At 52.0% G+C, this 27,463-nt stretch overlaps 1 protein-coding gene across 5 annotated transcripts in view; it reads left to right on the top strand.

Annotated features, from left to right (window-relative positions):
* SYNJ2 (synaptojanin 2) overlaps positions 1-27,463 on the top strand; it is a 98,651-nt gene that overhangs the window by 54,735 nt on the left and 16,453 nt on the right. For 2 of the 5 annotated variants that reach the window (XM_060114282.1, XM_060114287.1), the window contains 13 exons: positions 223-306; positions 8,116-8,177; positions 10,919-11,015; positions 13,490-13,662; positions 15,053-15,134; positions 15,843-15,992; positions 16,074-16,239; positions 18,906-19,100; positions 20,377-20,458; positions 21,068-21,208; positions 22,750-22,942; positions 24,992-25,150; positions 26,882-27,038. In XM_060114282.1, the coding sequence (XP_059970265.1) occupies positions 223-306; positions 8,116-8,177; positions 10,919-11,015; positions 13,490-13,662; positions 15,053-15,134; positions 15,843-15,992; positions 16,074-16,239; positions 18,906-19,100; positions 20,377-20,458; positions 21,068-21,208; positions 22,750-22,942; positions 24,992-25,150; positions 26,882-27,038 (1,741 nt within the window). The remainder of the gene's footprint in view (positions 1-222; positions 307-8,115; positions 8,178-10,918; positions 11,016-13,489; positions 13,663-15,052; positions 15,135-15,842; positions 15,993-16,073; positions 16,240-18,905; positions 19,101-20,376; positions 20,459-21,067; positions 21,209-22,749; positions 22,943-24,991; positions 25,151-26,881; positions 27,039-27,463) is intronic. The other 3 variants (XM_060114285.1, XM_060114286.1, XM_060114284.1) reach the window with 3 other exon arrangements.

The following is a 27,463-nucleotide window of genomic DNA, read 5'->3' as shown; positions in this document are numbered from 1 at the left end:
CGGAGGCTGGGGGGCAGCGGAGCAAGCCTGTGAGCGCCGGCCGGCCTGCGGGGCGGGGAGCAGCTCGGCCAGGCTGGGAGAGGGGCAGAGGGCGCTCAAGCCCGCCGTCACCCTTCGCTCTGGCTGGTGTCGGGTCTCAGGCAGCCGGATCCCGTTACCCGGCCCCAGGACATTCGGTTTCATTGAAGAATACCTTTCCCTTTCTGTCTCCTTGTGGTGCAGGCGATTTACATGGATGATGGAGTGTCGTCTTTTGTTCAGATCAGAGGCTCCGTTCCGCTGTTTTGGGAGCAGCCAGGGCTCCAGGTAAGTAATAAAAAAGCCTGTTCACGTGTGTCATTGTTCACCCACTCTTCTCTTCTAAACGGCTGTGAGTTGTTTCTTTTAGTCATATTTCTTTCATGGCACAGTTTCTGGTCTTTTTCCCCAGCCCAGTTGGATTGAGCTGAGTTGTCACAGTGTGTGTGCACGTGTGTGTGTGTGGTGGTTTACCCAGAGACATATACGTTGTGTGATTTTCCGATCTCGAGCTCACTGATGACGCTGGTGAGGTGGACGGTCTTTGCAAGTAAGTGGACCACATCATGTGATTGCAGGTACCTTCACTTAGACCCAAGTTCAGTGTGTTGAGAGCGTGGCCTGAGATGTCTTTAGGGAGTTGCGACTCTCCCGGAAAGCTTTGAAAGGTTTTGGGGGCCCCAGCGGCCGTGCGGCAGGTCCGGCGTTTGGAGGTGCTTGTTGTGGGACCGCGTGCGAACTGCACGGGAGCTTTCGTGTGATTTCTAAAAATACTCCTTGCCGTCCCAACAGGGCCCTGGCCGGAGCCAGAGGTATTTGGCCTTCTGTCTCCTGGGACGAGTTCAGGGTGTGGGTCCAAGAGCACGTCTGTCGTTGGTGGAGGGGCACAGTGCTTTCCTACCTGGGAGGGTCACGGCCGAGGGGACCTGAGATTCCTCCACACCGATCCCGGTCTTCCCACCTGGCTGGAGGGGACGTTGGTGCCCTCAGGAGACCCCTGTGCCCGGGCCTGCGTCGCCTTGGCTCTCCTTCCCGAGCGCTCTGTGTGATGGTGGCTGGGTCACCAGCCGGTGGCTAAAGAGGCCCAGGGCCACCTGCCAGGCTCTTGGAGTATTTGACGTGCTGGGTCTCACCCGCCCTTGACTTGACCCAGCCTCAGCCATGGGCACTTTGTCCTCATGCTGTCATCGTGCAGTTGGAAGCCGTGGAAAGGAACCTTGTCAGCCCTTAGGTGAGACAGGTGGATGAGTGTCTCAGTTCTGTGGGCAAAAGCTCTATTAACATTCAGTGTTTCCAAGAGGAAGGAACAGCTAAGACGTGTACAGCAGCTGATGGCATTAAGTGGTGGCAGAGAGGTGCACCCCTGAGGATGGGTGGAGAACTCCTCTGGAGGCCAGCCCAAGAGAGCTTTGTTTTTAAACAGCTCTATTGAGATATAATTTGCGTACGTAAACCTCACCCATGTAAAGTGTACAATTCTATGGTTTTTAATGCATTCACAGAGTTGTGTAACCATCACCAAATCTAATTTTAGAACACTTTCATCACCACTAAGAAAACCGTGGACCCATCAGTCGTCACTCCCCATTCCCTCCCAGCCCTCCCCGAGGCCTGGGCAACTGTTCTTCTACTTTCTGTCTCTCTAATTTGCCTCTTCTGGACATTCTAAAAGGGGTTTTGAAACTTGAGTTTCTTTAGATTTGGAGTTTTCCTTTGATTTGTAAGAAACCCCCAAACTGGGAGATGGTCATGATAGAGTATTAGAATTTGGGAAGGACCCTTTGAAATTCATCTGTTTTACCCTCTCACCCAGTTTGGGATGGCTCCATTATTATTATTATTATTATTAGCTAGTCTCTCCTTGCTTTGCACACAGTCTGTCTCTCCAGGGTGTTCAGGGGATGTGCCGCACGAAGTCTGAATTCTCAGACCTTCAGGAACCTTCGTGGTTCCCTTTCTCCATTTCGTCTTCTCCAGGGCCTTCCTTTGGCCACTTCTGTCTTATTTCTAGGACTCTCCACACTCTGGTCTCCCTCTTGTAAAAACAAAACAAAACTTGTCAGTCCCCTCTTTAATTTTGGTCTCCAGCTTGACTCCTCTGGTGCTCCAGACACAGCCTGACCCTGCATTGGAACAACTGTCCCCCAGTCTGACTTGGGTCAGCATCCATGGACCTTGGGTGGCTTGCTTTTCTGTAGCTGTAGCATCTTTTAGACTCATAACACTTGTTAAGCCTCTTCCACAGCCTCCGTGGTTTCTTCAAAATAAGTTTCAAAAGGCTTTAGCGTTCATGAATCTTAAGGATTTGCTAACCTTTGGGTTTAATACCCGTGTTTATCCTCTAAATACTATCCATCATCAAAGAGAGATGAGGTCAGCTTCCTAGGGCACAGGAGGGCAACTTTCAGTCACCCTACCTGAACTATCAATAGCAAGCCTGATGATCAATCCTGGTTGTTTTTCTCTATTTTGAAAAATTCCCCCTCCTTCTTCACTTAGGTTAGATGAAAAGTGCAAAGATTTTGGGGTAAATAGCTTGCTTTTTAAGTTGCAGTGTTGCACCTTCGCCCTTTTGCAGTTACCCCAAGGGAATGGATGAGCCCCGCCGGGGTTGGGGCGCGGGGGTGCGCAGAGAGGACCTTGGGATGATGCTTTGTCTGCACGTGATCACGGGCATAGGGCCTTCATTACAAACTCCTGACTGCATTTCCAGCAACCATGTACCTTTAGCAGTTCATCTTTATCTTGTTAATAGGTTGTGCAGATTATAAATAGCCTTAGTTTACTCTTCTGTAAAATGGGATTGACAATACCAATCTCGTAGGGTTATGGAGAGGATTAAATATCATAGTATGTATTAGAATTTAGCTCAGTACCTAGAATCTAAAAAGTACTAAAAATGGTGGCTGTTAATGGTATTAATAACGTAAGTTATAGCATCTAAGAGACAGAAAGCACAAGTTGCATTTGCATCAGGAGAAGCACGGCTCTTTGCGTCCTGCGGGCGGAGTAGGAGTTTCCCGTGAAGGCCCCACGAGGACACCATGCGGTGCAGTGACAGCGTCCTCACCTTTTTGCGTTCACGTGCGGCACAAACCCCAGTCTCCTAGGCTCTTCCACTTCTCAGCCCTCATACACACCCCGGGGGAAGCCATTTATTCATCCCACAGACGCTGATCAAGCACCTGGGACAGGCAGGCACCTGACATCAGATGTCGCCCCCGACTTCGGGGTGGAGGTGACAGGACATGACCGTGTTGTACGAATAGAGCTGGGGGAGAGGAAGGCTGAGATCCCTGTGGCCGCTCTGGGGACGGACAGTCCACTCAGGCTGCGGGGGTGGGTGTCTGAACTGACCTGAGAGGGATTGGGTGGAATCACCCAGGCCAGGAAGGCAGCCTGCAGAGGGAACCACAGATGCAGGTGTTGCAACCGCTGCATCAGAGCACATCTGGGGACCTGTGCTCCCGGGCATGGGGGACAGGGGTTGTGGTGAAAGGTGAGACTGGAGAGGCTGGCGAGGCCCAGATGAACACGGGCTTTGTATGTTATGCTAAGGAGTTTGAATTTTACCCCAGTGGTGCCCAAACCGCTGCACATTAGAATCACCTGGGCAGCTCATAAACTTCCTGGCACTCGGGGTGCGTGCCATCCCAGTTACATCAGCACGCCTGCAGGTGGGAGCAGGCATCGGTACTGTTTTGAAGACCCTTAGATGACTCCCGTGTGCAGAGGCTTGGGGATCACTCAAGGTTATGCTGGTAAAACAGTTTTTTTAGGGCCAGGAGGGAGAAGTTTTGGTTTGTAGCATTTGCCCATTTCTGTGGTGTAAATACTCCTATCAGAGCTGATTTCAAGCCAACAGCTTGAACTTGGAGCTGGGAAGAGGTGTGCATACCGTGGCTTGTGAGCCGGAAGGAGCTGGCTGTGCATGCTCTGGACGCTGCACTAAAGGGTTCCAGGGGCGGGTGAGGAGGCCTAAGTAAGCTTTGGAGTTTGGAGGAAGAAGATGAAAGGTAAGGACACCAGGTAGGATGGTGGCATGGATCCAGATCAGAAATGCTGGCGGCTTTAACTAGGGGAGGCCGTGGATCCAGATCGGAGATGCTGGCGGCTTTAACTAGGGGAGGCCGTGGACGGGGAGGGAGGGGTTCGGAGATGCCGTCTGTGGTCCTGGGACCCTCTCAGGTGCTCAGGGAGGCTCTGCGTGGACTCAGCCAGGCATTATTCTTCCAGCCACTCCCTCAGGCTCAGCCTGGAGTCTTTAGGATTGAACCTCTGACTTTAGGGACCAGACAGGAGTGAGTGGCCGAGTGTCCACCTGGCCAGGGGAGGAGGGAGACTAAAAAAAAGCAGCGCGGTCAGTTCCTATGTGCCGGGGCCAGCAGTGGTTTCATTTCAGCCCTGCGTGAACCTGCTCCCTGAGGCCCTGACTGTGGCCTCAGGACTAGGTGACGCCAGAGAGGAGAGGTTCGGGTCAGTGTCGGGACGTGCGGCCTTAGGCAGCTGGACTAATGGGTTGTCGAGCTGATGGACAAATGACCTCCCGGAGGGTGTCCGAGGCCCCCCTTCTGCGCATGCCCCGTCCACTTAGGAGGTGGGGGGACATGGCTGTGGGCAGGGCGCCCTGTGTGAGGGTGTAGACACAGACCCCTGGGCTGCTCTCGTCCCGCTGCCTTGTCCCCTCACAGGCATTCAAACCCCCGGCAAAAAGGGAACGAGGACGATGAGTAGGTAGAAAGCAGCCCCTCTCAGACTGTAGCGTGGGGGGCGTGTGTGTGCCTATGTGACCCACCTTGTGCAGGAGTCACCCGGGGACGTGTTAAAACACAGATTCCTGGCCCCACCCCCGGAGACCTCCATTCAGTAGGTCTGAGGTGGGCCCTTACATCTGCATTTCTAACGAGCTCTCAGGGCCCATTGATGCTGCCGGTCCGGGGACCACACTTTGAGAACCGCTGGAGTCGGGGATCCTTTCTGCCCGTTTACTGCTCTGGTCCTTCACTGCGGCGGGTGCCCTAGGTGTCCTCAGCAGTGACGTTGGCTTGACTGCTGTGGGGATGGGAACATGCCTACAAGGGGCCTGCCTTGCCCTGTCCACCAGAGAGTCTGGGTGAGGGGGAAAGGGCAGAGGCATCCGAAGGGCCGTGCCCTCTCCTGCTGTGGGCTGCTGCTTCCTGTGTGGCCCCCAGCTTCCCCGAGTCCTGCTGATGCAGTAGACGGCCTGCTGCACCTCACCCTGTTACGCTGCTGGTTCTCAGCCTGAAGGGGCACAGTTTCCATCAAATGAATTTGCACTTGTCGTGCAGACTCGTTAGAAACACTTAAGTGTGTTTCGGGGTCTTGGCACAGTGACCCGGTTGGTGGTAGTCAGCCAGGGACGGGAATTCAGGGTCCCCCACCCCTTGGCCACCTCCATAGCACCCAGTGCCACGTGGACCCGAGGTGTCAGGCTCACTAACTCAGGCCTGCACGGGTTATGCAGTTCGTGACGGGACTTAGGTAATTTTTATCACAGGGCAAGTTTAGAGCCAGAGATCAAGCTTCTGAGGCCTGAACCATTTTCTTACTTGCTCCCGTGGGAGTGAGTCTAAAAACAGCCGTAGCTTCTCCCTGAAGCCAGGGGGGATTTCTTGCGGTGACTGACAGGCAGACGTGGAGCAAGTGGCCCCCGGCGCTCAGAGACCCCTCAGAGGGTGGCTGGAGGAGCGTGGACTCACTTTCCACTGGCACCTTCCTTGTAAGTTCAGAAGAAAGACAGGAGCTGACTTGCCTTGGGTGCAGGACATGGCTGTCTTCTGGGAACTCAGGGGCTGTGATGGTTTTGGGGGTTAAGTAACTGGCATTTCGTCAGCCAGGCGTCAATGGCCATCAGGAGAGGAGGGCAGAATACACACAAAATGAAGGTGTTTGGGTTGAGACTTTCCTAGGAACACCCACAGTTAAGAGCAAGATGCCTCCTTTTCGATGCCTTTTGATGCCTTAGTTTACTGGCTCATTTCCTTCGTGACCAACGCTTCTGAGGACCAAAAGGGACTACAGTCTATTTGTAGAGTCATTTATGTGGACAAACCTAATCCCAGTAATTTCTAAATCTATTGCTGAGACACGAGTTTTCTAGGTGGGTACTTTCCTCACGTATGGAGAGGGACACATGTATTATCTGCGATGTTAAGGGTCATAAAATAACGCTTCTCACATGTTCAGTCATATCTACATCTGATGATATGGATGAATCCAAGGACACCACTTCTACAACCTTCAATACCAAGCAAAACTGAGCAGTACATTTGAAGAAACTTTTTATCTTGAAATAATTTCAGACCTACAGGAAAGTCGTAAGAACAGCGGAAAGGACTCTTACACATCATTACCCGGATTCACTAAATGTTAACATCTTGCCACACACACCTATGCTTTATTTATTTCTGAATCCCTTGAGAGTAGGTTGCATACATCTATTTAGTCTATTTACTTGTTAATGTTTCAGGATGTTTTCCCAAGGAGCACATATATTCTCTTACGTCACCACAGGGTAGGTACACATTCAGGAAATTTAACGTGGACACAGGACTTTAATCAGATCTGCAGCCCATATTCCAGGTTTATCAGTTTTCTCAGTAATTAGTGTCCATCGTGGCTCCTTTTCCCCTTCAGCCCAGGATCCAGGCCAGCATCCCATCTGCATTTAGTTCTCACATTTCCAGTCTCCTTTAATCTGGACCAGTTCCTCTGCCTTTCTGTCTTTCCTGAAGTTGATGTTTTTGGAGAATGTAGGTCTTCTTTTTCTGTAAATTGACTGTTCCTCATTTGGGAGTTTCCTGGTATTGCATTATGATCAGGCTCAGGGTACTGACCCCTGGCCAGAACGCCGATCAACCATGTCCTTCTCAGAGGTCCTTCCCATCTGGAAGTCCCCAGTGTCCCTCGGCCCCTCATTAGTGGTATTAGTTTTGATAACTTGGGTAAGGTGTTCTTCAGTTTCTCCACTTACGCTTAATATGTTTTACTTTTCAACTAACAAGTGATTTATGGAGACACTTTGAGACCATGCAAGTATCCTACTCCTCATCAAATTTTCCCCCAAGATTTATGGCCAGTGGATGATTTTTGCTGAATAATGTTTTACTATGATTGATATAAGATGATGATTTTCCACCACTCCCTCCATGTTTATCAGTTGGTGTTTTCTGTAAGGAAGAACCCTCTCTTCTCCCTGTCCCACACGTGCCCCCCGGCTAGCCATCTACCCAGGCAACCACCTATCCGTGCACCTGCCCACCCATCCATCTGTCCATCCACTCATCCACCCATCCATCCAGCTCTCATCTGCATAGATTCATGGATTCCTATTTTATTCATCAGGTTATAATCCACTGCTGTCCTTACATTATTTATTTATTTTTAACATCTTTATTGGAGTATAATTGCTTTACGATGGTGTGTTAGTTTCTGCTTTATAACAAAGTGAATCAGCTGTACATATACATATGTCCCCATATCTCTTCCCTCTTGTGTCTCCCTCCCTCCCACCCTCCCTGTGTCCTTATATTAGTCGATGTTCGGATTGTCCCAGATCTGTCCAGAGAGAGTCCCCTCAGGCAATAACAATAAGTAGTTTTAAGTTTGTTTTTTAAGCTTCCAGTGTCAAATAGGTAGTTCTCAACAATAAGGCAAAGTCGTTTGCAAGTAGTTTATGACAGCTCAGATTTTAGGGGCAGTCAGGATCCCTGGAGTTGCAGAAGAGGCCGGAAGCGGTTTCTTTCTCCCGGTTGGCTTAGCCTCACCTCTGCACCACAGAAGGGTTTGTGGATCTGATGTGGGCCTCGTGGTCTTACCCTGAAGTTTGTCTTCTGTTTGTAGAAGAACCCAGCCCACGTGGTCCATGCTGCCGTTAGGACGGGGCTGAAGCAGAGCCAGACTCAGGCTGCAGGACCTGCGTTCAGGGCCCGGCCGTCCTGAGCTGTAAAGGCCATGGAGGGGCCGAGTGGCTGCTGCTTGTGGCCTGGCTGGCGGCAAGAGGGCGAGTGGGAAGGCCAGCGTGTGCTGGGCTTGCAGGGCGGGAGGAGTCACCGGTGTCCTTTCGCTTTGATTTAGGTGGGTTCCCATCATCTGAGACTCAACAGAGGCCTGGAAGCCAACGCCCCTGCTTTCGACAGGTAGGTCGTCCGGCCGCATCCTAAGTCTGTTGTCCTTCCTCCCATCAGACAGTAGCACAGGAGCCAGGGTGCCATGGGAAACGGGAGACCCCAAATCTGGAATCTGAATCTGCCTTTTACTTTGGTCCTTTATACAAAAAGGCAGCTTACAAAATGGAATTTTTACTTGCTCTCAGTTTTCCCTGAAGGTTCATTCATAAATGCTCAGGTAACACTTTGCAATTATTTTATCTTATCAGTTCCTTCTGCACTGAAGCTTTATCTATTTGTCCTGGTTAATAAGGGATCATCTAAACTATAGGATATTTCTAAGCTGGTTTGTTTGTGTTTTTAAGGTAACATATTCCCAGGCTTTAAAAAGTCACAGTGTGGAAAGGTATAAAGGAAGAATTAGAAGTACCCTAACTCCCAATTCCCACTGTTAGTTTTCTACATATCGTTCTAGAAAAAATTCTGACTTATACATAGTTCTTTTTTTTTTTTTTTTTTTTTTTTTTTGCTTCATTGGGTCTTCATTGCTGTGCGTGGGCTTTCTCTAGTTGAGGCGAGCGGGGGCTACTCTTCGTTGCGGTGTGCAGGCTTCTCATTGCAGTGGCTTCTCTTGTTGTGGAACACAGGCTCAAGGCGCATGGGCTTCAGTAGTTGTGGCGTGTGGGCTCAGTAGTTGTGGCTCGCAGGCTCAGTAGTCGTGATGCATGGGCTTAGTCACTCCGCGGTATGTGGGATCTTCCCGGACCCAGGGATCGAACCCGTGTCCCCTGCATTGGCAGGCGGATTCTTAACCAATGTGCCACCAGGAAAGTCCCCATAGTTCATTTTTTAAAACACAAATTGGATCATTACACACTTACTGTTTTACAACTCGCTTAAGAAAAGACATCGCTAACCTGAACTCTTGGTAATTTGTACTTGAAATAGTTAATAGCTTTTTAAAATATTTGTTTTTTTACTCTAAATGTTAATTTTAAAATAATCTTAATGGGTATAAAATACTTCTCAAAGTAATTTTTTTAAAATTTACTTTATTATTTATTTACTTTTGGCTGCGTTGGGTCTTCATTGCTGCACGCGGCTTTCTCTTGTTGAGGTGAGCAGGGGCTATTCTTCGTTGCGGTGTGAGGGCTTCCCATTGCAGTGGCTTCTCTTGCTGCGGAGCACGGGCTCTAGGTGCGCGGGCTTCAGTAGTTGTGGCTTGTGGGCTCTAGAGTGCAGGCTCAGTAGTTGTGACGCATGGGCTTAGTTGCTCCGCGGCATGTGGGATCTTCCCGGACCAGGGCTCGAACCCGTGTCCCCTGCATTGGCAGGTGGATTCTTAACCACTGTGCCACCAGGGAAGTCCTCAAAGTAATTTTTTTAAATGTTTGAATCATTCTAGCTGAAGCTTCATTTGGACTTTAAATTTGCTTGCAGCCTTCTTATTTACCTTAAGGTTGGTGACACCAGCCCACCTGTGCCCCCCTAATTAGCATGTTACACACAGGGCACACTCAGCGCTGAGCAGCTCAGACTCCCCACCTGAGCAGGGCCTGCTCTGTCTGCACCTGTCAGACCTCAGGCCAGGATGCACCTTCTCCGGGGAGGAGGAACCAAAAGAGCCGGAGGGGCCAGGCCACTGCATGTTATTTCTTCGGCACCTTCCCCCGGGGCTTCCACATAGCATGGCTCCAGGGGCCGTGCACAGCCTATGGCTGTGAGGAGGCCCTGATCTCCCAGATTTGATCCAGTCCTGCATCCTCCCCCTGGGAGGGACTGCAGACAGGACAGGGCTGCCAGGAGCATGGCCCTGGAGAATTCTTCGTGGGGGCGGAGCCCTCGGGCGGCTCGTCTTCCGCTGTCTGCAGAGGGACATAAACTTCCCACTTCAGGATCCATATTCCTCTATGCGGTGCTGTCCCTCCGAGTTAGTAAGAGAGTCCCTTTTTCTCTTATTGGGCTAAAAATGGTTCTTTTGTGATAATTAACTTTAAAAAAATTCCATTTATGAGACAAACGTGTTATTGTAGAAATTTGGAAAATACAAAAAATGTTTAAAGAAGGAAAGAACTTAAAATCACATAAAATTCTACCACTTTTAACACTGTGGTGTGTTATTTTTTTCTCGTTTTAGATGTTAAGATTGCAGTATTAAATTAATTTTACATTTGCTTTTTGCATTGTGTATTTTCCCTTTTAAAAAAAACTACATTTAAATATTTCTAACAGTATTAAACTTATAAAGTTACTTTGCAAAAGCTGCTGGTAAAAGACAAATATTAGAGTTTCTCCCTGCTATTTCAATATCTGTATTTAAAAATAGTCTCTGGTATACAAAGAATTTTCCTAAAAACTGAAATTTCATTATACCTTCTGGTTGAGGTTAAACATCATGAAATGCAGCACTTAGATGAAAACATTGGGCCCTGAGGTTGATGCCTCTCCTACCAGTTTTTCTAGTTCTGAGAAGGTACCAAGTGAAGTGGATTAACTTCAGAGATACGTACGTCACAGTTATAAGGCTCTGTTAGTGAAAGGCCAGATTAGCTGTTCTGGATCTAATGGAGGACTTTACAGAAAGTCCAGCATATCCTCCACCTGATACCACGTGTGTTTAGAAGTCTGATGTGCTGTGTACTCTTGGCCAGTGCCTTTCATGGGGAACAGCTCATCCAGAACCTCCAGTGCCTGGCAGGTCCCCTCGAGGGCGGGGCCGTCAGTGTGTGTCGCGGGGACATGGCATCACGCGCGGCCCTGCTCTGTTGCAGGCACATGGTGCTTCTCAAGGAGCAGTATGGGAAGCAAGTGGTCGTGAACCTGCTGGGGAGCAGAGGCGGAGAGGAGGTGCTCAACAGAGCCTTCAAGGTAACTGGCTTCCCCGCCTGGGGGGCAGGGAATGAGGGAGCCGAGGGGCCCCTGCTCAGGGCGGGCTTCCATGGGGACTGGGGACAACAGCCCTGCTTTCCCCATGCTGGGGGAGACTTTCTCCATCAGAGCTTCAGCATTAGGTGATTTGGGCTACTGACAAATGCAGTTTAATTTTTGTAAAGCAATGGTTGGGAGAATTTGCTCAAAATGAAAACAAAGCATCTCCCATCTCCAGTTGCATTTCCTCCACTGCTCCCCACTGGGGCATCGACCACTCGGGGTGGCCAGGCCTTTCCCTGGCTCTCTTGGACGGACACACACACACGCGTGAATGCACACACACATGCACATGCACACGTATGTTTGGGCTTCACCCCGCGCATCCCCGACCTGCTCAGGGAGCCGGAGTTCCCTCTTCCCTTGTTGGTCCGGCCCAGCTGCTGGCCAGCACCTTCTGGCACGTTCACACAGACACCCGCAGGGCACTTGTGCCTAAGTGGCTCTTTAGAGCCCCTGCTCGGTTTAAAGCAAGCAACCCTAGATAATGTCCTCCTGTGAACTTGGAGCCTTCAAGTCATCCATCCTTGTCTGGGCTGCCCCTGAAAGCTGCTTCCTGTGTCCAGCTTTCTGTGGGCTCCCCGCGGCTTCCGGCACACATTCAAGGGAGATGCATGGAGAAACCCTGGACGAGGAGGGAGCAGTGAGCAAAAGGCTCCGCCCATCTCGCCTGCATCTCTCCGTTCCTAGTGCTCCCACGTGTATTCAGTCTACTGTAGACTGAGCGGTGGGCTGTGGGCCTCCACAGTCCTTACCCAGCAGCCCATGTTCCCTGCTGAATGGGAAAAAAAGCCTGTGGTTGTTCAGAGCTCAAGAAAGCCCCTTATGGAGAGAGTTTGAAGTCACACCTCACTTCACGGGAAGAGTGTTCCCTGTGGTCCTGGCCCCTGGCCAGTAGAAGCTGAATCCAGCTGGGTGCTCATTTCTCCCTGTTTAGGAAAGCCATGTGCTTGGAGCTGAGACTTTCTGGTGGCCAGTTTCACTTGGCCAGACCTGCTTTTCCTGTTTGGTTTGTTGCTATTGGCAACAAGCTCGAGAAGTATCTCCACTGCCACCCATCTGGGCAGCCATGTTGGCAGCTTATTTTAAGGAAGAAGAAGGAAAAAAAAAAACCCTCAAGAATTTTTCCCCTTTATGCCTTGATTCTGGGGAGAAGGTGTCCTCAGCACGCCCCCATCAGCTGGTGGGCCCCTGTGCTGGAAAGGCAGGAGATGACTGCAGGCCTCTGGCCCAGCAGGGGAGACCAGACTCCTGGGCAGGTAGGAGGTAAGAGGTGGACCTTACCTGGAGAGACCTGGGTCGTGGTCCCAACTGGGGTATCACATAGAAGGAGCTCCCTCAGCCTGCCAGCTCTGCCATGCTGAGGTCCACGCACAGGCAGCCGGCGTGTGACCCGTGGTTATCAGGCCACAGGGGACCAGGCACTTGCTCCAGATCATGAAGCCACCAAGGGTGAATGCTTCAGCTTGGCTGACTACTTCCCAACAAGACCTTCTTGATGACGGCAGCTGTGCGTTGATTTGCATTCCAGCACAGGAGGGATGGGCGCTCAGAGTCCTCGGGACCAGATGGCCCGAAGCCCTTCTAGTCCTTCAGAGTCACTAGACTCTGGCTGGGCCAATGCTGGACAAGTCTGACCTGAAGCCGCACAGGAGGGTGTGGTTGGCGGTCTGAGGTTGGGTGCCCTGGGAAGGCAGTGGTTCATCCTTTGCCCCGGGGCTGCCTGGTGAGAGTGCTGAGGAGTTGCTGGCTGAGGCTTCTGGTGTGGAAGGCAGACTTCTGCCAGGGCACCACGCCTGCCCGGCACCCCGGCCGTGCTTCCTCACGTCTGGCTCCGCCTTCAGCTCACATGCTGGACCCGCGCCCGAGTGGGCCCTGAGCCCGTCTCCCCCTCCCTGGAGTTTCACTGGGCTGCGCCTCCCCTCACTGGGCGGCCTGGAGGACTTGCCGAGGTACTTGGCCGCTTCTGAGCACGCCCTCCCGGAGTCTTGGCTCGTCAGGATGGGACTGGTTACCAGGGCAACAGGAGCTGGATTATGAGCTCCGCAGCCTGCTGCGCTGCCCTGTACCTGGTGTGCCTGTGGCACGCGGGTGCCTGCAGAACAGAGCGGTCCTTCCCTCTGGGCATCCTCCAGAGAGCCCTCTGGGCGGTGATGTTGGTGCAGGGCCCTGGGCTGCCCCGGGGAGCCACGCCCACTCTGGCTGTCTTTTGTCCAAGGTGGACCTTCTGCCCTTTTGCAGGCGAGATGCTCTTTGTGGTTTTGTCCCCGGGGTGTTTGTTCTGTGCTGCCCGATCCGGGTCGGGGCTGGTAAAGAACCGGGTCCACCGTAAGCCTTCAAGCCAAGCCCTGCCCGGTGTCGAGTGACGCAGCTGGCCGCTCAGGTGCCCTGCCACCCTCTCCCTCCCCTTTCAGAAGCTGCTCTGGGCTTCTTGCCACGCCGGCGACACGCCTATGATCAACTTTGACTTCCATCAGTTTGCCAAAGGCGGGAAGCTAGAGAAATTGGAGAACCTGCTGAGGCCACAGTTGAAGCTGCACTGGGATGACTTTGATGTGTTCGCCAGGGGCAAGAATGTAAGTCCACGGTGAGTCTCGCCTGCGTCTCGTCCTCCTGCCGGGTGAGCTGCCGAGTGACAGGGGCTCTGCCGGGAACGTTCCCTCCCTCGCTGCTCCTACGCTTGCAGTTTCTGGGGCCGCAGGCTCGCTGGTATCGGGCACCTTGGGTTCTGGCCTTCTCCTTTCCCTTCCCACAATCGGAGTTGCTTGTGAATTTTGTGAGCAGATGATAAATCATGGTTTTCTGGCAAATGTACTGATGGCGGGGACCGGGTTAAACGGTGGAGCCACGGTGACCGTATAACTTATCATCCGAGCTGTGATGAAAATTACAAAGAGTTGGGGGGGTCCAGCTGGCATAAACCCGATTGCCTAAGGGAACTGGGACGCGGATTCCCTGCCCAGAGCGGAGGAGAAGAAGTCCAGTTTCCGCAAGTCAGTACAGTTAATGCTCATTATTCACAGATTCCATATTTGCAGATTTGCCCACTTGCTAAAGTTTATTTGTGACCCCAAATCAAACTCTTGGAGCATTCACGGTCGTTCACCAGACCTGCCCAGAACAGTGAGAAATCCGAGGCGCCTGCCGTGCATGTTCCCGGCGGAGGTGGAGCCAGGCCCCCGTTCGGCCTTCTTGTTTCAACTCACCCTGCAAACAGGTGTTCCCGTGCCGTCTGCTTGGTGCCACGTTTTCGCTCTTTTGTGCATCTTGTCGGAGGTTTCACTGTTTAAAATACCCCCCAGGTGTGGTGCTAAGTGCTGTCCAGGGTCCTAAGCCCAAAAAGGGTGTGATGTGCCTCACGGAGAGAGTGCGTGTGTTCGAGAAGTTTCGTTCAGGCACGAGTTACAGTGCTGATGGCCAAGACTTGATGGTGGATGAATCAACAACATCTGTTAAAGTAGGTCTCTTTAAACAGAGACATACATAACACGAGGTGATATATTGATCAGTTGATGAAAATCCATGACCAGAGGCTCACGGGAACATAGGCCCCCAGGAGCGTGACTCAGCGTTTGCTGCTTTGCTAACAGTTGGATTCGCTAACAGTTCATGAAACTTTCTAGAACGTAACCATGGTGATAACGGGATTTGACTGTCTTTGTGACGGCCCTGGCGTGCAGGCCGCCGAGAGCGCGCTCTGGGCTCGGCCACCACTGCAGCATTGCTGGGACCACCGCGCCGTGTACCGTTCCGGAGCCTCCGCTGGGGTTTCCGTGGGAAAGACAAACAGCTTAGGATCCACCGGGCTGAGTAACTCTGGTGGCTTTGGGCCGCCCCGGTGGGCTCTACCAGGGAGGAGGTGGGGGGTTCTTTCTCGGGACGAGGTTCCTTGGGGGCCTGCAGTCAGATGGGCCATTGTGCCATGGCCAGTGCTCCTTCCAGCAGCACTTGTAACTTGTGTGTGTTGTTTCCCGAAGTTTTCAGAAAGGCACTTTGCGGATGAACTGTCTCGACTGCCTGGACCGAACCAACACGGTGCAGAGCTTCATCGCCCTCGAGGTGTGTCTCTCGGGCCATCTGTGTCCTGTGCCTTCAGGGGGACGGGCTGGGCTCAGCACCCTGTCGGCAAGATGAGGGAGGTCTCACTGGGCTGACGTTCCCACTGAGGGGAGGGGACAGTAATGTGTCCGGCATCTAGAGAGAGGTCTCCCTGGGTAGCTGGCTTGCCGATGCCGTGAGATGCCTTTGGCCTATCACAGGCACGCTTTCACACACTTTGGAATGCACCCCAGACATGGTGGCCCAAAGGAGAAACGGTAGCCGTGGGCAGTGATTATTGTGAATGTTCCCTTAGAGGAAGGCAGGGTGGGACCGCCTGAGATGAGGCTGGGTTTGAAGCCTGGGAGGGAGTTTGAAGCCTGTGGTCTGCTGCCTGGGTGGCCTCTCCTGACTGACTGCCAGGAGGAGGAGTGGGGTCCGCGCCGCCTGCCGTCCATCCCTTGCTGTCCTGTTTGCGGGTGGTATGGGGGAGGGAGGGGGGAGGGTGTCAGAGGAGGGCTGGGTGAAGTATAGATAAAGTTGGGTGAGCTGTAGAAGCCCCATTCTCTGCTGCGAGGGTGCCTTGTCCTCTGGGGGGCACAGAGTCACCCACGGCAACCCTCTGAGTAGGAACTCGCGGGGATGGCGCCTGGTGGTGTCCCCTGGGCGTCTGTGGGGCAGCTTCCGGGTGAGAAGTTGGTGACCACCGTCCGTCCCCTCGTCTCCCAGGTCCTCCACCTGCAGCTTGAGAGCCTAGGGCTGAATTCGAAGCCCATTGCCGACCGCTTCGTGGAGTCCTTCAAAGCCATGTGGTCTCTGAACGGGCACAGCCTGAGCAAGATGTTCACGGGCAGCCGGGCCTTGGAAGGGAAGGCCAAGGTAGGGGCAGGCCGCGGGGGACGGGGGGCGGGGGGTGCCCGTAGGGGCCCCTCTCACGGCCTGTCGTCCGGCCCGTGGCAGGTGGGGAAGCTGAAGGACGGGGCCCGGTCTGTGTCTCGCACAATCCAGTCCAACTTCTTCGACGGGGTGAAGCAGGAGGCCATCAAGCTGCTGCTGGTCGGGGACGTCTACACTGAAGAGTCTGCGGACAAAGGAAGGATGCTGCTGGACAACCAGGCCCTGCTGGGTGAGGGGCTCCCGCTCTGCCTGGGGAGGCGTCCGGCTGCCCTGCCATCCAGAGGGCGGTGGTTGGGGGGTGCTAGGCAGCCTTCCCACCCCTCACGTCATCCCAGATGGTGAGTGGCAGGCGCCCCCTGAGCTGCAGGGCAGCAGGAGGGAGCTTCTGTGCTCAGATCTGACCCTTGACTGTTCTCGAAGTGTCCGTGTCTTTGAACGTTAACCCATCCAGGAATCCTTCTCAGCTTGAAAGCATTCTTGGTCCCATTGCCAACCCTCATTTGCGGGGAGTCTTCCATGAGGGTGGCCTCCTGTTTCTATTACGGCCCCAGCGTGATCAGTCTCATGGTCTGACCAGCTGATCTAAGCAGCTTGCCGCCGTGTTTCGTGTCTTAGGAGATGCTCAGCCGGGTGCAGCCACACGAGGCAGAGGAGAGGCTTAGGAAAAAACAAAGTTAATACACTCACAGGTCCTAGAAATGCCACTCGGGACCACATGGAAAACGCCAGGGTTGTCAGGAGCCAGAGGGGCACTTAGGCCACAGCCTTTATTGGGGTTTCCGTAGGGAAGGCTGGGCAAGGTGTAGGACTGGCTCGTTTGAGTAACCGTGGGGGCTTTGGGCCAGGGATAGGCTCTCGTTGGATGGGACCTGGTCCTCGGATGATTAAGGCAGAGGAACATCACCGCCGGGGTGTGCCGGCCAGAAGGAGGAGGTACGGCTCTGGGTGGCTTGTTTGCGTGTAACAGGCTCTGGCTGAGTCTGAGAGTTGGCTTAGCCCCGGGAGAGGCAGTCTTTCCCCAGCCAGAAGGTCAGACACCACAATATACAGAAGATAAAAATGTGTCCACAGTACCAGCTGTCACTGTGGTTCCTGGTGCTTTCCGGACTCACGTGAGAGCTCACTGTTCTACTTAATTTGCACCATTTCCAAACCGAGAGGCGGGGAGAAGTGGAGAGGGGTCCCCTGGGGTCAGAGTCGATGTCTTTGCGTGTTAACTCATCCAGGAATCTTTCTCAGCTTGAAAGGGTTCTTGTTCCCATTGCCAGGTGTCATTTGTGGGGAGTCTTCCATGAGGGTGGCCTCCTGTTTCTATTCTGGCCCCAGGACCCTGTAGAAATCTCCCAGGGATGAGGACACCTTCCACTCTCAGGGGCAAGACTGTCATGATTCCCTCAATAGCTAGAGGTTTCTTTTTTTCTTTCTTCTTTACTTGAGATACAGTTGATGTATAGCATTACATTCGTTTCAGGTGTACAACATAATGATTTGATATTTGTATATGTTTCAAAATCATCACCACAGAAAGTCTAGTTAACATCATCACCACACAGAGTTACAATTCTTTCTCTTGTGATGAGAACTTTTAAGAACTACTCTCGGGCTTCCCTGGTGGCGCAGTGGTTGAGAGTCCGCCTGCCGATGCAGGGGACGCGGGTTCGTGCCACGGTCCAGGAAGATCCCACATGCCGTGGAGTGGCTGGGCCCGTGAGCCATGGCCGCTGAGCCTGTGCGTCCGGAGCCTGTGCTCCGCAACGGGAGAGGCCACAAGAGTGAGAGGCCTGCGTACGGCAAAAAAAAAAAAAAGAACTACTCTCTTAACACCTTTCAAATATACAACACAGTATTGTTAACTGTAGTCACCATGCTGTACATTATATTCCCAGGACTTATTTAACAGGAAGTTTCTACCTTTTGACCACCTTCCCCCACCTCGCCACACCCACAGCCCAACTTCTGACAACTGTTCTCTGCATCTATGAGTTCATTGTGTGTGTGTGTGTGTGTGTAAGAGTCCACATATAAGTGAGCTGGAGGTTTCTTTGGGAAAATTTTAGTGGCATCTTATCCCGCAGAGCCTGTAAACATTAGAGGGCTCATGGAAAAGAAGGAGAGACCCAGCATTTTTCCTTATAAAAATGTATAACTCTTGGTTTAGAAATTTTGGGTGTTTTTGAAAAATTAGTTTACCCATGCTTAAAATGACTTCTTACCCCTTTTCTACTTTTTTTCTTCCATCATTGGGGGGAACTCCTATTTGGCTTCTGGTAGCCAAGGTGACATTTTGTCAGCCCTGGAAACAAGGCCCGCTCATTAATGTGGAAAGAAGCTCTGAGTAGTACAGTGAGTCTTATCTTATTTCATAGCAAAGTAAATGTGATGGATATTTAGGCTGAGTCCCTAGTTTAAAAAATGGACTATGTTTTGGCTTCTCTAGAGGATGGACTTGGCTCAGAGGAATGATTTCTTAAAGGCTTAAGTCTGAGGTAAAACAAAACATTTCAGGCATGCAGATTGGTAGGTGGAAAATGCAAAAATGGGTGTCAGACCCTTAAAGTTCCGTGTGTATATATTTAATATGGAAAGTTGCAGTGTCCCCTTGATTAAATTCCCAAGTAATCGTGGCGTGACCACCGAAGATGAGATTCCCTGTGATCTGATGTCACAGCCTCTGTGGCTCTGTTGGGGGAAGGGAGCGGAGGGGACATTAGGGCAGAAGTGCCACAGGAAAGTGTTCGTGGGTGGTTTTTAGCCTCTTAGCACCTTTATAAGGAGCATCCACTGGTCCATATAGATGGGATTGTGCATCCCCCTCTGACAGAGAGCCTGGCCGTGTTTCTGGGGGGGGGGGTGCATGGGGATTGGGGTGCAAACATGGCCTTTCTGTGCCCCCAGCAGTGACTCCCAGGATCCTGCGAGCCATGTCGGAGCGCCAGTCAGAGTTCACAAATTTCAAGCCGGTGCGCGTCGCCGTGGGCACCTGGAACGTGAATGGAGGGAAGCAGTTCAGGAGCAACCTGCTGGGCACTGCCGAGCTGGCTGACTGGCTGCTGGACGCGCCCGTGTTTTCCGGAGTCTCTGGATCCCAGGGTGAGTGTGGCCGGGACAGGCAGGTGCAGACCCCCAGCCCTGTCCGCCGTCTCGCCTCGTCCGCAGGTGGACTTGGGAAGTTGGGTATTTGGCCTTCTTGCTCCTTGGAATGTTTAGAAAGCTCTGTGGAAGGTTAGACCACAGACACGTGTGTTTTTTTTTTGGCCACGGCTTGCGGGATCTTAGTTCCCCGACCAGGGATCGAACCCAGGCCCTCGGCAGCGAAAGTGTGGAGTCCTAACCACTGGACTGCCAGGGAATTCCCTGTGTACCTTTTAAGAATAAAACAATTCCAAGGTTGATACCTCACCTTTTGTCTTACGTTGTGCAAGGTAATATTTAATGGCCTGAGAACTCAGGACTCGAACACGTGCTTTTTCTCCAGTCAGCGTTTATGTAGGGGTTTTGCTTTTTCCCGCTCACTTGGATTCTGGAAAGACTCGTGGTCTGGTTCCCTGCCTGTTGACGTGCGGCAGAGGGCGGGGCCAGCTCTGCTTACGTACCTTGATCGACAGCTGTCCGGGACTGGTGCCCAGAGCCCCGTCCCCGCTCTCTGTGCACTGTCCGCACGTGGCAGGGGGTTGGGGGCAGGGTAGCTCGAGTACCTTGTTCGGAGTCGCTGGGATGCCTCAGGCAGCTGAGCGTCAGGACACATCTGGAGGCAGGCAGCAGGTGTCTTCAGGGCTTCTATTAACCTAAGCTTCCCTGTTAAAAGGGGCAAAGAGAGAACGGGATGCGCAACACGTCTGCTCGCTGTGCTCCCTGTAAAACGGGCATGTCTGGGGCAGATTTCATCAGAGTGGGTCCCAAGCAGGGCTGGATGTCCTCTTTGACTACCAGGACAACAGTGCCCTGGGACAGGACCACGGTCAGACATGATCCCGGCAAGGCTGGCCCAGTGCTGTGAAAAGTACTGAGGGATACAAACAAGTATGAGCCTGTGCTCCCCCCTGGCAACTTAGGGTCTGGTTGGGGGGCGGGGGGTCTGCTGCGTGTGGAAGTTACCGGTCCAGGCACTCTACACGTGTTCTCCGATTTACGCTTTACGACCACCCTGGGAGGTGGCCGCTACCGTCCCTTTTGCAGAGCAAGCAGCAGAGTTTGGAGAGGTTAGTGACGTTTCCAGGATGTAGCCAGGGAAGAGCCGTGGGCGCAGTGGGAGCTGGAGGGAGGTGGGTGCGTGGAGCTCACCACGTGGTCTGCAGGGGCCACCAGGCCGTGGGCCAGCACAGGCCTCCGTGGGTCTGACTTCCCTTGTCTTCTGCTTGTTCTGCAGATGACAGCAACCCAGCTGACGTGTTTGCCGTGGGGTTTGAAGAGATGGTGGAACTGAGCGCAGGGAACATCGTCAACGCCAGGTAGGCGGCCAGGCGTGGTGGGGTGGGATCCTGAGCCGGGAGCCTCTGCACTTCTGACTGTGCTCCCGCTGCGTCCTCACGGACACACGCCTCTCCCTTCCTCTCTCTTTGCTGATTAAGGAAATAGAAGGAAGGGTGGGTTAGGCTGTACTCCATGGGTGCTGCGAGCTGGCATGTGTGAGCCCCGAGGGCATGGGCCGGGCTGGGCAGCGGCTGACTCACGATTCCTGTGTGCGAGTGTAAGAAAGAAAGAAAGGAAAGAAAACCACTGGATTAACATTTGGTGCGAGGTCAGCTGGGCTCTTTCTTTCCTGGTCCATTTCAAGGCACTTTCTGAACAAATAATAAAACCTGGTTCTATGGAGGTCTTATGAGCAGGGCCCTGTGCTGGGGTTCAGGTGGCAGGGGTTGGGTGGGGCACATGTTTGGTGTGTACAACACAACCAGAAATACGCGGATAGCCCATTGCAGGGATTAAGGCTCACGTGGCACTAACGCAGGAGCGCAGGCAGCGTGACGTCAATAAAGAACCAACTCAGGGCGAGAGGAGTTGATAGGAGGGAGAGCCTGCTTCCAGCTCACGCTAAACAGCATCATTCTCTTCTCCAGTACCACCAACAGGAAGATGTGGGGTGAGCAGCTTCAGAAAGCCATCTCACGCTCCCATAGGTATATTCTCTTGACTTCGGCACAGCTGGTCGGCGTCTGTCTTTATATCTTTGTACGTCCGTACCACGTCCCTTTCATCAGGTAAGAACATTTGGCTTACAAACATCTGGGGGAACACGGGATTGTTGGATTCTGACTTCCTTCCCCCCACCCCCTTCCTGCAACAGGAATCGGGACCTGCCATTATTTTAGATAAATGGAACAAAACCCCCAAGGAAAAACCAAGCTGAATAGAATATTGTGTAGCATTTAAAAAGCCACAGTGGGAACCTTCTAGCTCAGGAAGCTGGACCCTTTTAGAAAGAGTGTTTCATGATCGTTGTCACCCAGGCTCAGTTTTGCACAAGCAAAGGGATTCCTTGCTGAAATGTAAGACAGGAAACCTCTGACCAAGAGCTGGGTAACTCATCAGGAAATGCCAATTCTTTTGTCTCTTTTTAAAAGCATTCTAAATAAGATGTGTGGGCAGAAGGCCTCTACCACTGTCACCCCATTATTGGGTCTCCAAAGTGACAGCTTTGTGAATGTCAGAAAGGGAAAAAGCTTAGGAAAAGCGTGTCTTTTAGAAAGCCCCTGCGTGTCTGTGTGTGTGTGTGCATGTGTGCGTGCATGGGGGTTTTAAGGTTTGGGAGGAACACCCATTGCTCCCTGGTCTCATTCACGTTGTCGGAATGTCCTCTGGTCTTTCTCTTTGCCGATACCAGACAAAGAGATACTTGGAGAGCAAGACTGCGCTCTGTGCTCATAATCCTCTTCTATGACCTTTGGGAAATGTTAAAGTCTTTGTCCCCCAGTTGTTTGCTGCAACAGTCTGGCAGTGTCCACAGTGAGTGGGTAAAAGTCAGTTACGGTCAGAGTAAAGGTGAGGTTAGGGTAGAGGTCAGAGATAGAACATGATGCCGAGGGGCTCCGGATTTCCCAGGTGCCAACTAAGGCCCCAACACCTGTGTCCCTTTAGCCTCAAGCTTGCACACTGTTGGCAGGTTCTCCCCATACCTTGTCTGTTGGGTGACAGTCCCAGGGAGCAGGTGGAGGCTTCGGCCCCTGGTCCTGTGGACCTACGCACGCACCTGTGTGCATTGTAAGTTGGCATTTTAGTGCCAGGCGTCTGCTTGGAGACCACCCGCCCAGCCCAGCATAGATAACTGGATGGTTCCTGTTTTCTAAAATGTGTTGATCACCTGATGGCACCCCCTGTACTTTGCAGGAGAGCCGTGTGGGGTGGGGTTGGGGGCGGGGAACTCCCTGCTGCTTCTGCCGCAGCAGCGAGACCGGCAGCGGAGGGCCGGGGTGGAGGTGATTCAGCTCCATGCTGCTTTGTGGGGTGCTTATGTGAGCACCTCGGGGCTGGGGCCGTGGAGAGGATGCTCCAGCCCCTCCCACGGGGCAGCTGCCCACGATGAGAGGAGGGTCAGGAGTGGTGCGGAGCTGACGGCAGTCCCGCTGTCCCTGTGCGGCCTGGCCGCTGAAGATGGGATGAACCAGCCTCTGAGCTGATGCCTTTGAGGCTCTCAGATCCGCAGGCCTTGCGCTGCCGCCTGGATCTTCTCTGTAGCAAAGCTGCTCGTGCTTTTCCTTCGGAGCCACTGAGAGGCCCCCCGCGTGTGCATTCTCTGTTCCAGGGACGTGGCGATTGACACAGTGAAGACGGGCATGGGGGGAAAGGCGGGGAACAAGGGCGCCGTGGCCATCCGCTTCCAGTTCCACAGCAGCAGCTTCTGCTTCATATGCAGCCACCTGACGGCCGGGCAGTCCCAGGTGAAGGAGAGGAACGAGGACTACAGGGAGATCACCCAGAGGCTGAGCTTCCCGATGGTGAGCAGCGAGGCAGTGACGTGCGAGGCCCCCCTGCTCGGGTCAGCCCCACACACGGTTTTCTGAGCTGCTGATATGGGCAGGCGGTGGCGATACGACCGTAGGAGGGCCCCTGCCCCTGGGGGCTCAGCACTGGCGGCGGGGAAATGACCAGGGGTGCTGCAGTAGCGGTGAGCAGGGAGCCCGGCCCAGGAGTATTCTGCCTCCTGTATCTCTGTGCGTTTCCTGAATGTCCTGATGTGCCCTGCGTTTTCTTATTCTAATTCAACTGTACGGAATGGGGAAAGAAAACCAGTGCGTCCATGCTTTGTCCAAGTTGGTGAAGAACATTTGAATCCAACCAGTATAAGACTTGGTTTTCTTGAGACTCACACATACATTCCGTTGTGGCTCAGAAGAGAGTACACGTTTCTGAAACCAGTGAATTCTTGGCTCAGGAGCTCTGGATCCTGGTATGGTCTCGCGGTTGCCAATACCGTGCGTCGTGCCGCCCTCTAGTGGTGGTCCAGAGGTTTTCATTCTGAAGCCGGGGGATCTTTTCGAATTCAGATTTGAATGTTTTCCTTTCTGTGCAAAGATGATGGTCCCGCACACCTTCAGCCTGGTGCAGGCACCTGTTTCCCAGCAGTGAGGGTAGACTTTAGCCATCCCTGCCACACATTCTGCTCGTGCCTGAGACAAGGTTGGCTGGGTCACGGAGCTCTTCCATGTGAGGCCAGGTCCCTTAAAACTGACATCCTGTTCACTGGGCTGCCCTCAAGGCAAAAATTCCTTAGTTTTCATTAAGAAGTGCTGTAATCCTTGTTGGAGTTTTTATTTCTTGGATTAAAAAATAAGTGAGTGGGGAAAATTGCAATTGTCGTTTTCCAGATTATGTAGGGCTAACATGTTCTTTGTGGGTCTATGTAGTTAAAAAAGAAAAGTCCAACCCTTCTCACTTAAAAAGTGCTGTTTCAAAGTAGCAAACATGGGACACATTTAAAATAATTAAAGGGTTTATACTATAGCTTATTTCAACAGAAATATTGACGGTACCTATAAGTTAATACTCTGTACCTGTTCAGTAGAGTAGCCACTAGCCACAAGTAGCTATTTAAATGTAAAATAACTAACATTAAATAAAACTAAAAATCCCTCGGTCACACTGGCCACAATTCAAGTGTTCGATGGCTACATGTGGCTGGTGGCTCCTGTTTTGGACAGCACGGGTAGAGAACATTTCCATCACTACGGAGTGTTCTATTAGGCAGTGCTGCTCTGCACATTTATTTGGCTGTGATAATTTCAGTCTTTTGTATAACGGAAACAGATTTTGGAGCTTGGCAGATCTGAGTTCATGTCTTTATCATGTACTAGCAGTGTAACCTTCAGCAAAGTTTCTGAACTTTTTTTAATCTGTCAGAGAGCCATTAGTGTGTGCTTCACAGGGCTGCTGGGAGGACAGTGTGCCCCAGGACAGAGCCCAGCATTGTAGACAGCTGATATCATGCTGCTATTGTTGTTGTGATTCCTGGGGAAGGGAGGGGAAGATGCCACAGCTCTCCAGGGCTGCCCTGGGCAAGATGGGGGAGGGGGAGAGAGAGAGGTGGAGGATCACAGGATGAAAGTGTATGAAATCCGACAGGTTTTACGAAGTTGCATGTCCTGAGCATTTATACTTATTTTCTTAAACCTCATTCTCATAACATTGAATGTTAGGGCAATTCTTCTTAGGATGCAGACATAACAAAGCAGGGGTACAGCCTGATGGCTGAGATCCACTCGGCAGAGTAAATACCAATATTGGTAGTCATGCTCCCTCTGTTAGAGTTGGAGCTTTCTCCAAACCACTCGAAAACACTATTTAAAATTTGAAAATTAAGCCATGTGAAAGTCCCTCAATAAGTTTATGGGATTAGTGAAAAATGAGATGCTCTAGCAGACTTTTCTTCTTAAGTAACATTTTAAAAACACATCTGCTTATCATCTGTACGGTGAGTTTATTTTTCTCCCTTCTCCCACCTTCCTTGCAATGGGCCGAATCATCTTTTTTTTTTTTTTATGACTTAGGGAAGAAACATTTTTTCTCACGATTATGTGTTTTGGTGCGGCGATTTCAACTACCGCATTGATCTCACTTACGAAGAAGTCTTCTATTTTGTTAAACGCCAAGACTGGAAGAAGCTCCTGGAATTTGATCAGCTACAGCTACAGAAATCAAGTGGAAAAGTAAGTTGTGCTTTTAAAATAGTTTTTAACACCTGCTCCAACATGGAATAGCTTCTGCTAAATGTACACGCTAGCATTCGCGAATTAAGCTTCATGCATGAATTTAACTGATTCTGATAATGGTAAAAAAAAGGTGTCTGGCGTAAGAAGTTAGAGAAACGTGAGTGTCCATCCACACTCACGTCCTGTTCCTCCTTTCGGTGGCCACGGTCAGGATCTGTGTCTTCTCATGCCCAGAGGGGCCACTGCTCTATGAAAGGACACTGGACACATGTAAGCCACCGCAGGAGCTCAGGGCGACAGGAGCCTCTCTGCCCACGCTCTGTGGTTGGAGGGGGGGTCAGCTATCCCTTCCTCCTTCGCACAAGCTGAGCCCTGGTCCAGCTGTGCTCAGTTTGAGTCCAAGCTGCTTCAGACAGCCCCATGTCAGCATCTGAGCACATGGCCGGTGAGGCTGGTGGGTGTGATGTACGCAGTCCACGTGCCCTGTACTCAGGGTGACGCTCGTAGGGACGGCTGTGTGTCAGGTACACTAAACCAGCAAGTGACACGCTAGATTCTGCTCAGAACATTTTATTTTGGTGATATCTCTGTTTCTTGTTAGTGAACATACTAACAAATTAATTTAATACACTAACAAGGTCTAATACACTTTACACGCCAATTTGTACACATAATCCTCAAGACCATCCTACAGATTAGGTATTACACCCATTTTATAGATAAGAAGACTGAGGCCAAGGTCAAACACCGTGTCCAAGGTCACACAGTCAGTAAACAGAGGCATGACAGAGCCCAAGACTGTCACGGTCCCGATGAGACTTCCCCTCCCTGACCTGGTGTGGTCTTGTAGTGTGCCTCCTTAGGCCATGATGTAATAGGGAGGATTCAGCCATAGCATCTGTCCTCACTTCTTCAGGGTCACACTGGCTGGCCTCCACATGACTCAGAACTTATCTTCTCTCCCACCTGAAACTGTTTGTTGTTTTGGTGCCTGTTTGCTTCCTAGCAGGACAGGCTGAGGGGAGGGAGGCACAGCTAAATTCCATTTCCCTGGTGAAAATGCAGCGAGTTAGATGGTGCAGGCAGGGAGGTTAAGGCTCCGCCTGCAGTGAGATCTGGATGTGCCTCGAGGTTTCCTGTCGTCCCCCCTCAGTGACATGGGTCTCTGGGGGTGGCCAGAGGGCAGAGTAGCCACACCACTCCTTCCTGCAAAGGGTCTTTCTTCCTTCCTCCTGTCGATATTCTCCACATCCTTCCCCTCGGGCGCTGAGTGACTGTCTGTTCCTGGGTCTTCCCGCAGCATCAGGGCTGGACCAGGGCTAAGTGAAGACGGAGGAGGGCCGGACTTCAGTTCTGGGCTGCTTTTTACCCAATTGGTTTTGTTAACAAATATGGATCAAGGCCTTGCCGGGGCTGGGCCAGGCGTTCCCCTCGGCCTGTGCCTGTCAGTGTCACCCGGGCGCTGACAAGCAGGCGTGTGACAGATCGGGTGCTGAGGCTGGGGGGAGACCCAATGGTGTGTAAGTCAGCAGAGCAAAGTGACAATCATCATTTTTTTTTTGCCGATTAAAAGGCACATATATGTCCAGTTTTTGACATATTTGCAAATATGATACAGCTTCTGTTACTTTAGGAATAAAAAAACACTCTGGAACCTGCCTTCTATTTGCATGTAATGTACACGGTCTAGGAGAAGTAAGATGGTCCTGTGACTTCTTCTCCCAACAGATTTTTAAAGGCTTTCACGAAGGCACCATTGACTTTGGACCCACCTACAAGTATGATGTCGGCTCTGCTGCGTACGACACAAGTGATAAATGCCGCACCCCGGCCTGGACGGACCGGGTCCTGTGGTGGAGCAAGAGGCATCCTTTTGACAGAACAGGTGCCTGGGACGTGTGCGCTGTCAGAGCTGGAAGAGGGCGAGTGACCAGTACCATAGAAGGAAGATCACTTTTCTGTAGTCCAGCGCTCTTTCTTATATAAATAACAATTCTCTTGATAACCCAGAACTACTCAAAAGTCGCCCCAGATGTTAGCCCTAAGCTGTGGGAGTTGTATTTTGGGGGAGCTCCCCTCTGGCTTCTTTCTAGAGACCCTGCTCCTGGCTCCCCCAATCCCTGCCTCACGGCTGTCCCCCTACACCACCCTGCCACCTTTTGTTCCCGGCAGGGATGAGGAGAGAGGCTACAGCTCTTCCTCTCTGGCGCTTCTGCCTCTCACACTCACGCCTTTTTTCCAGCCCTTTTGTTCAGCCGAACTCTCATCTGCTTAAAGCCCCAATTCCAAATCAAATATGAGCAAGACCCA

The sequence above is a fragment of the Mesoplodon densirostris genome, chromosome 12 (genome assembly GCF_025265405.1).
Source record: "Mesoplodon densirostris isolate mMesDen1 chromosome 12, mMesDen1 primary haplotype, whole genome shotgun sequence".
Taxonomy (NCBI): domain Eukaryota; kingdom Metazoa; phylum Chordata; class Mammalia; order Artiodactyla; family Ziphiidae; genus Mesoplodon; species Mesoplodon densirostris.
Note: the sequence above shows the minus strand (reverse complement) of the source record. Positions and strands in the feature narration are given on the sequence as shown.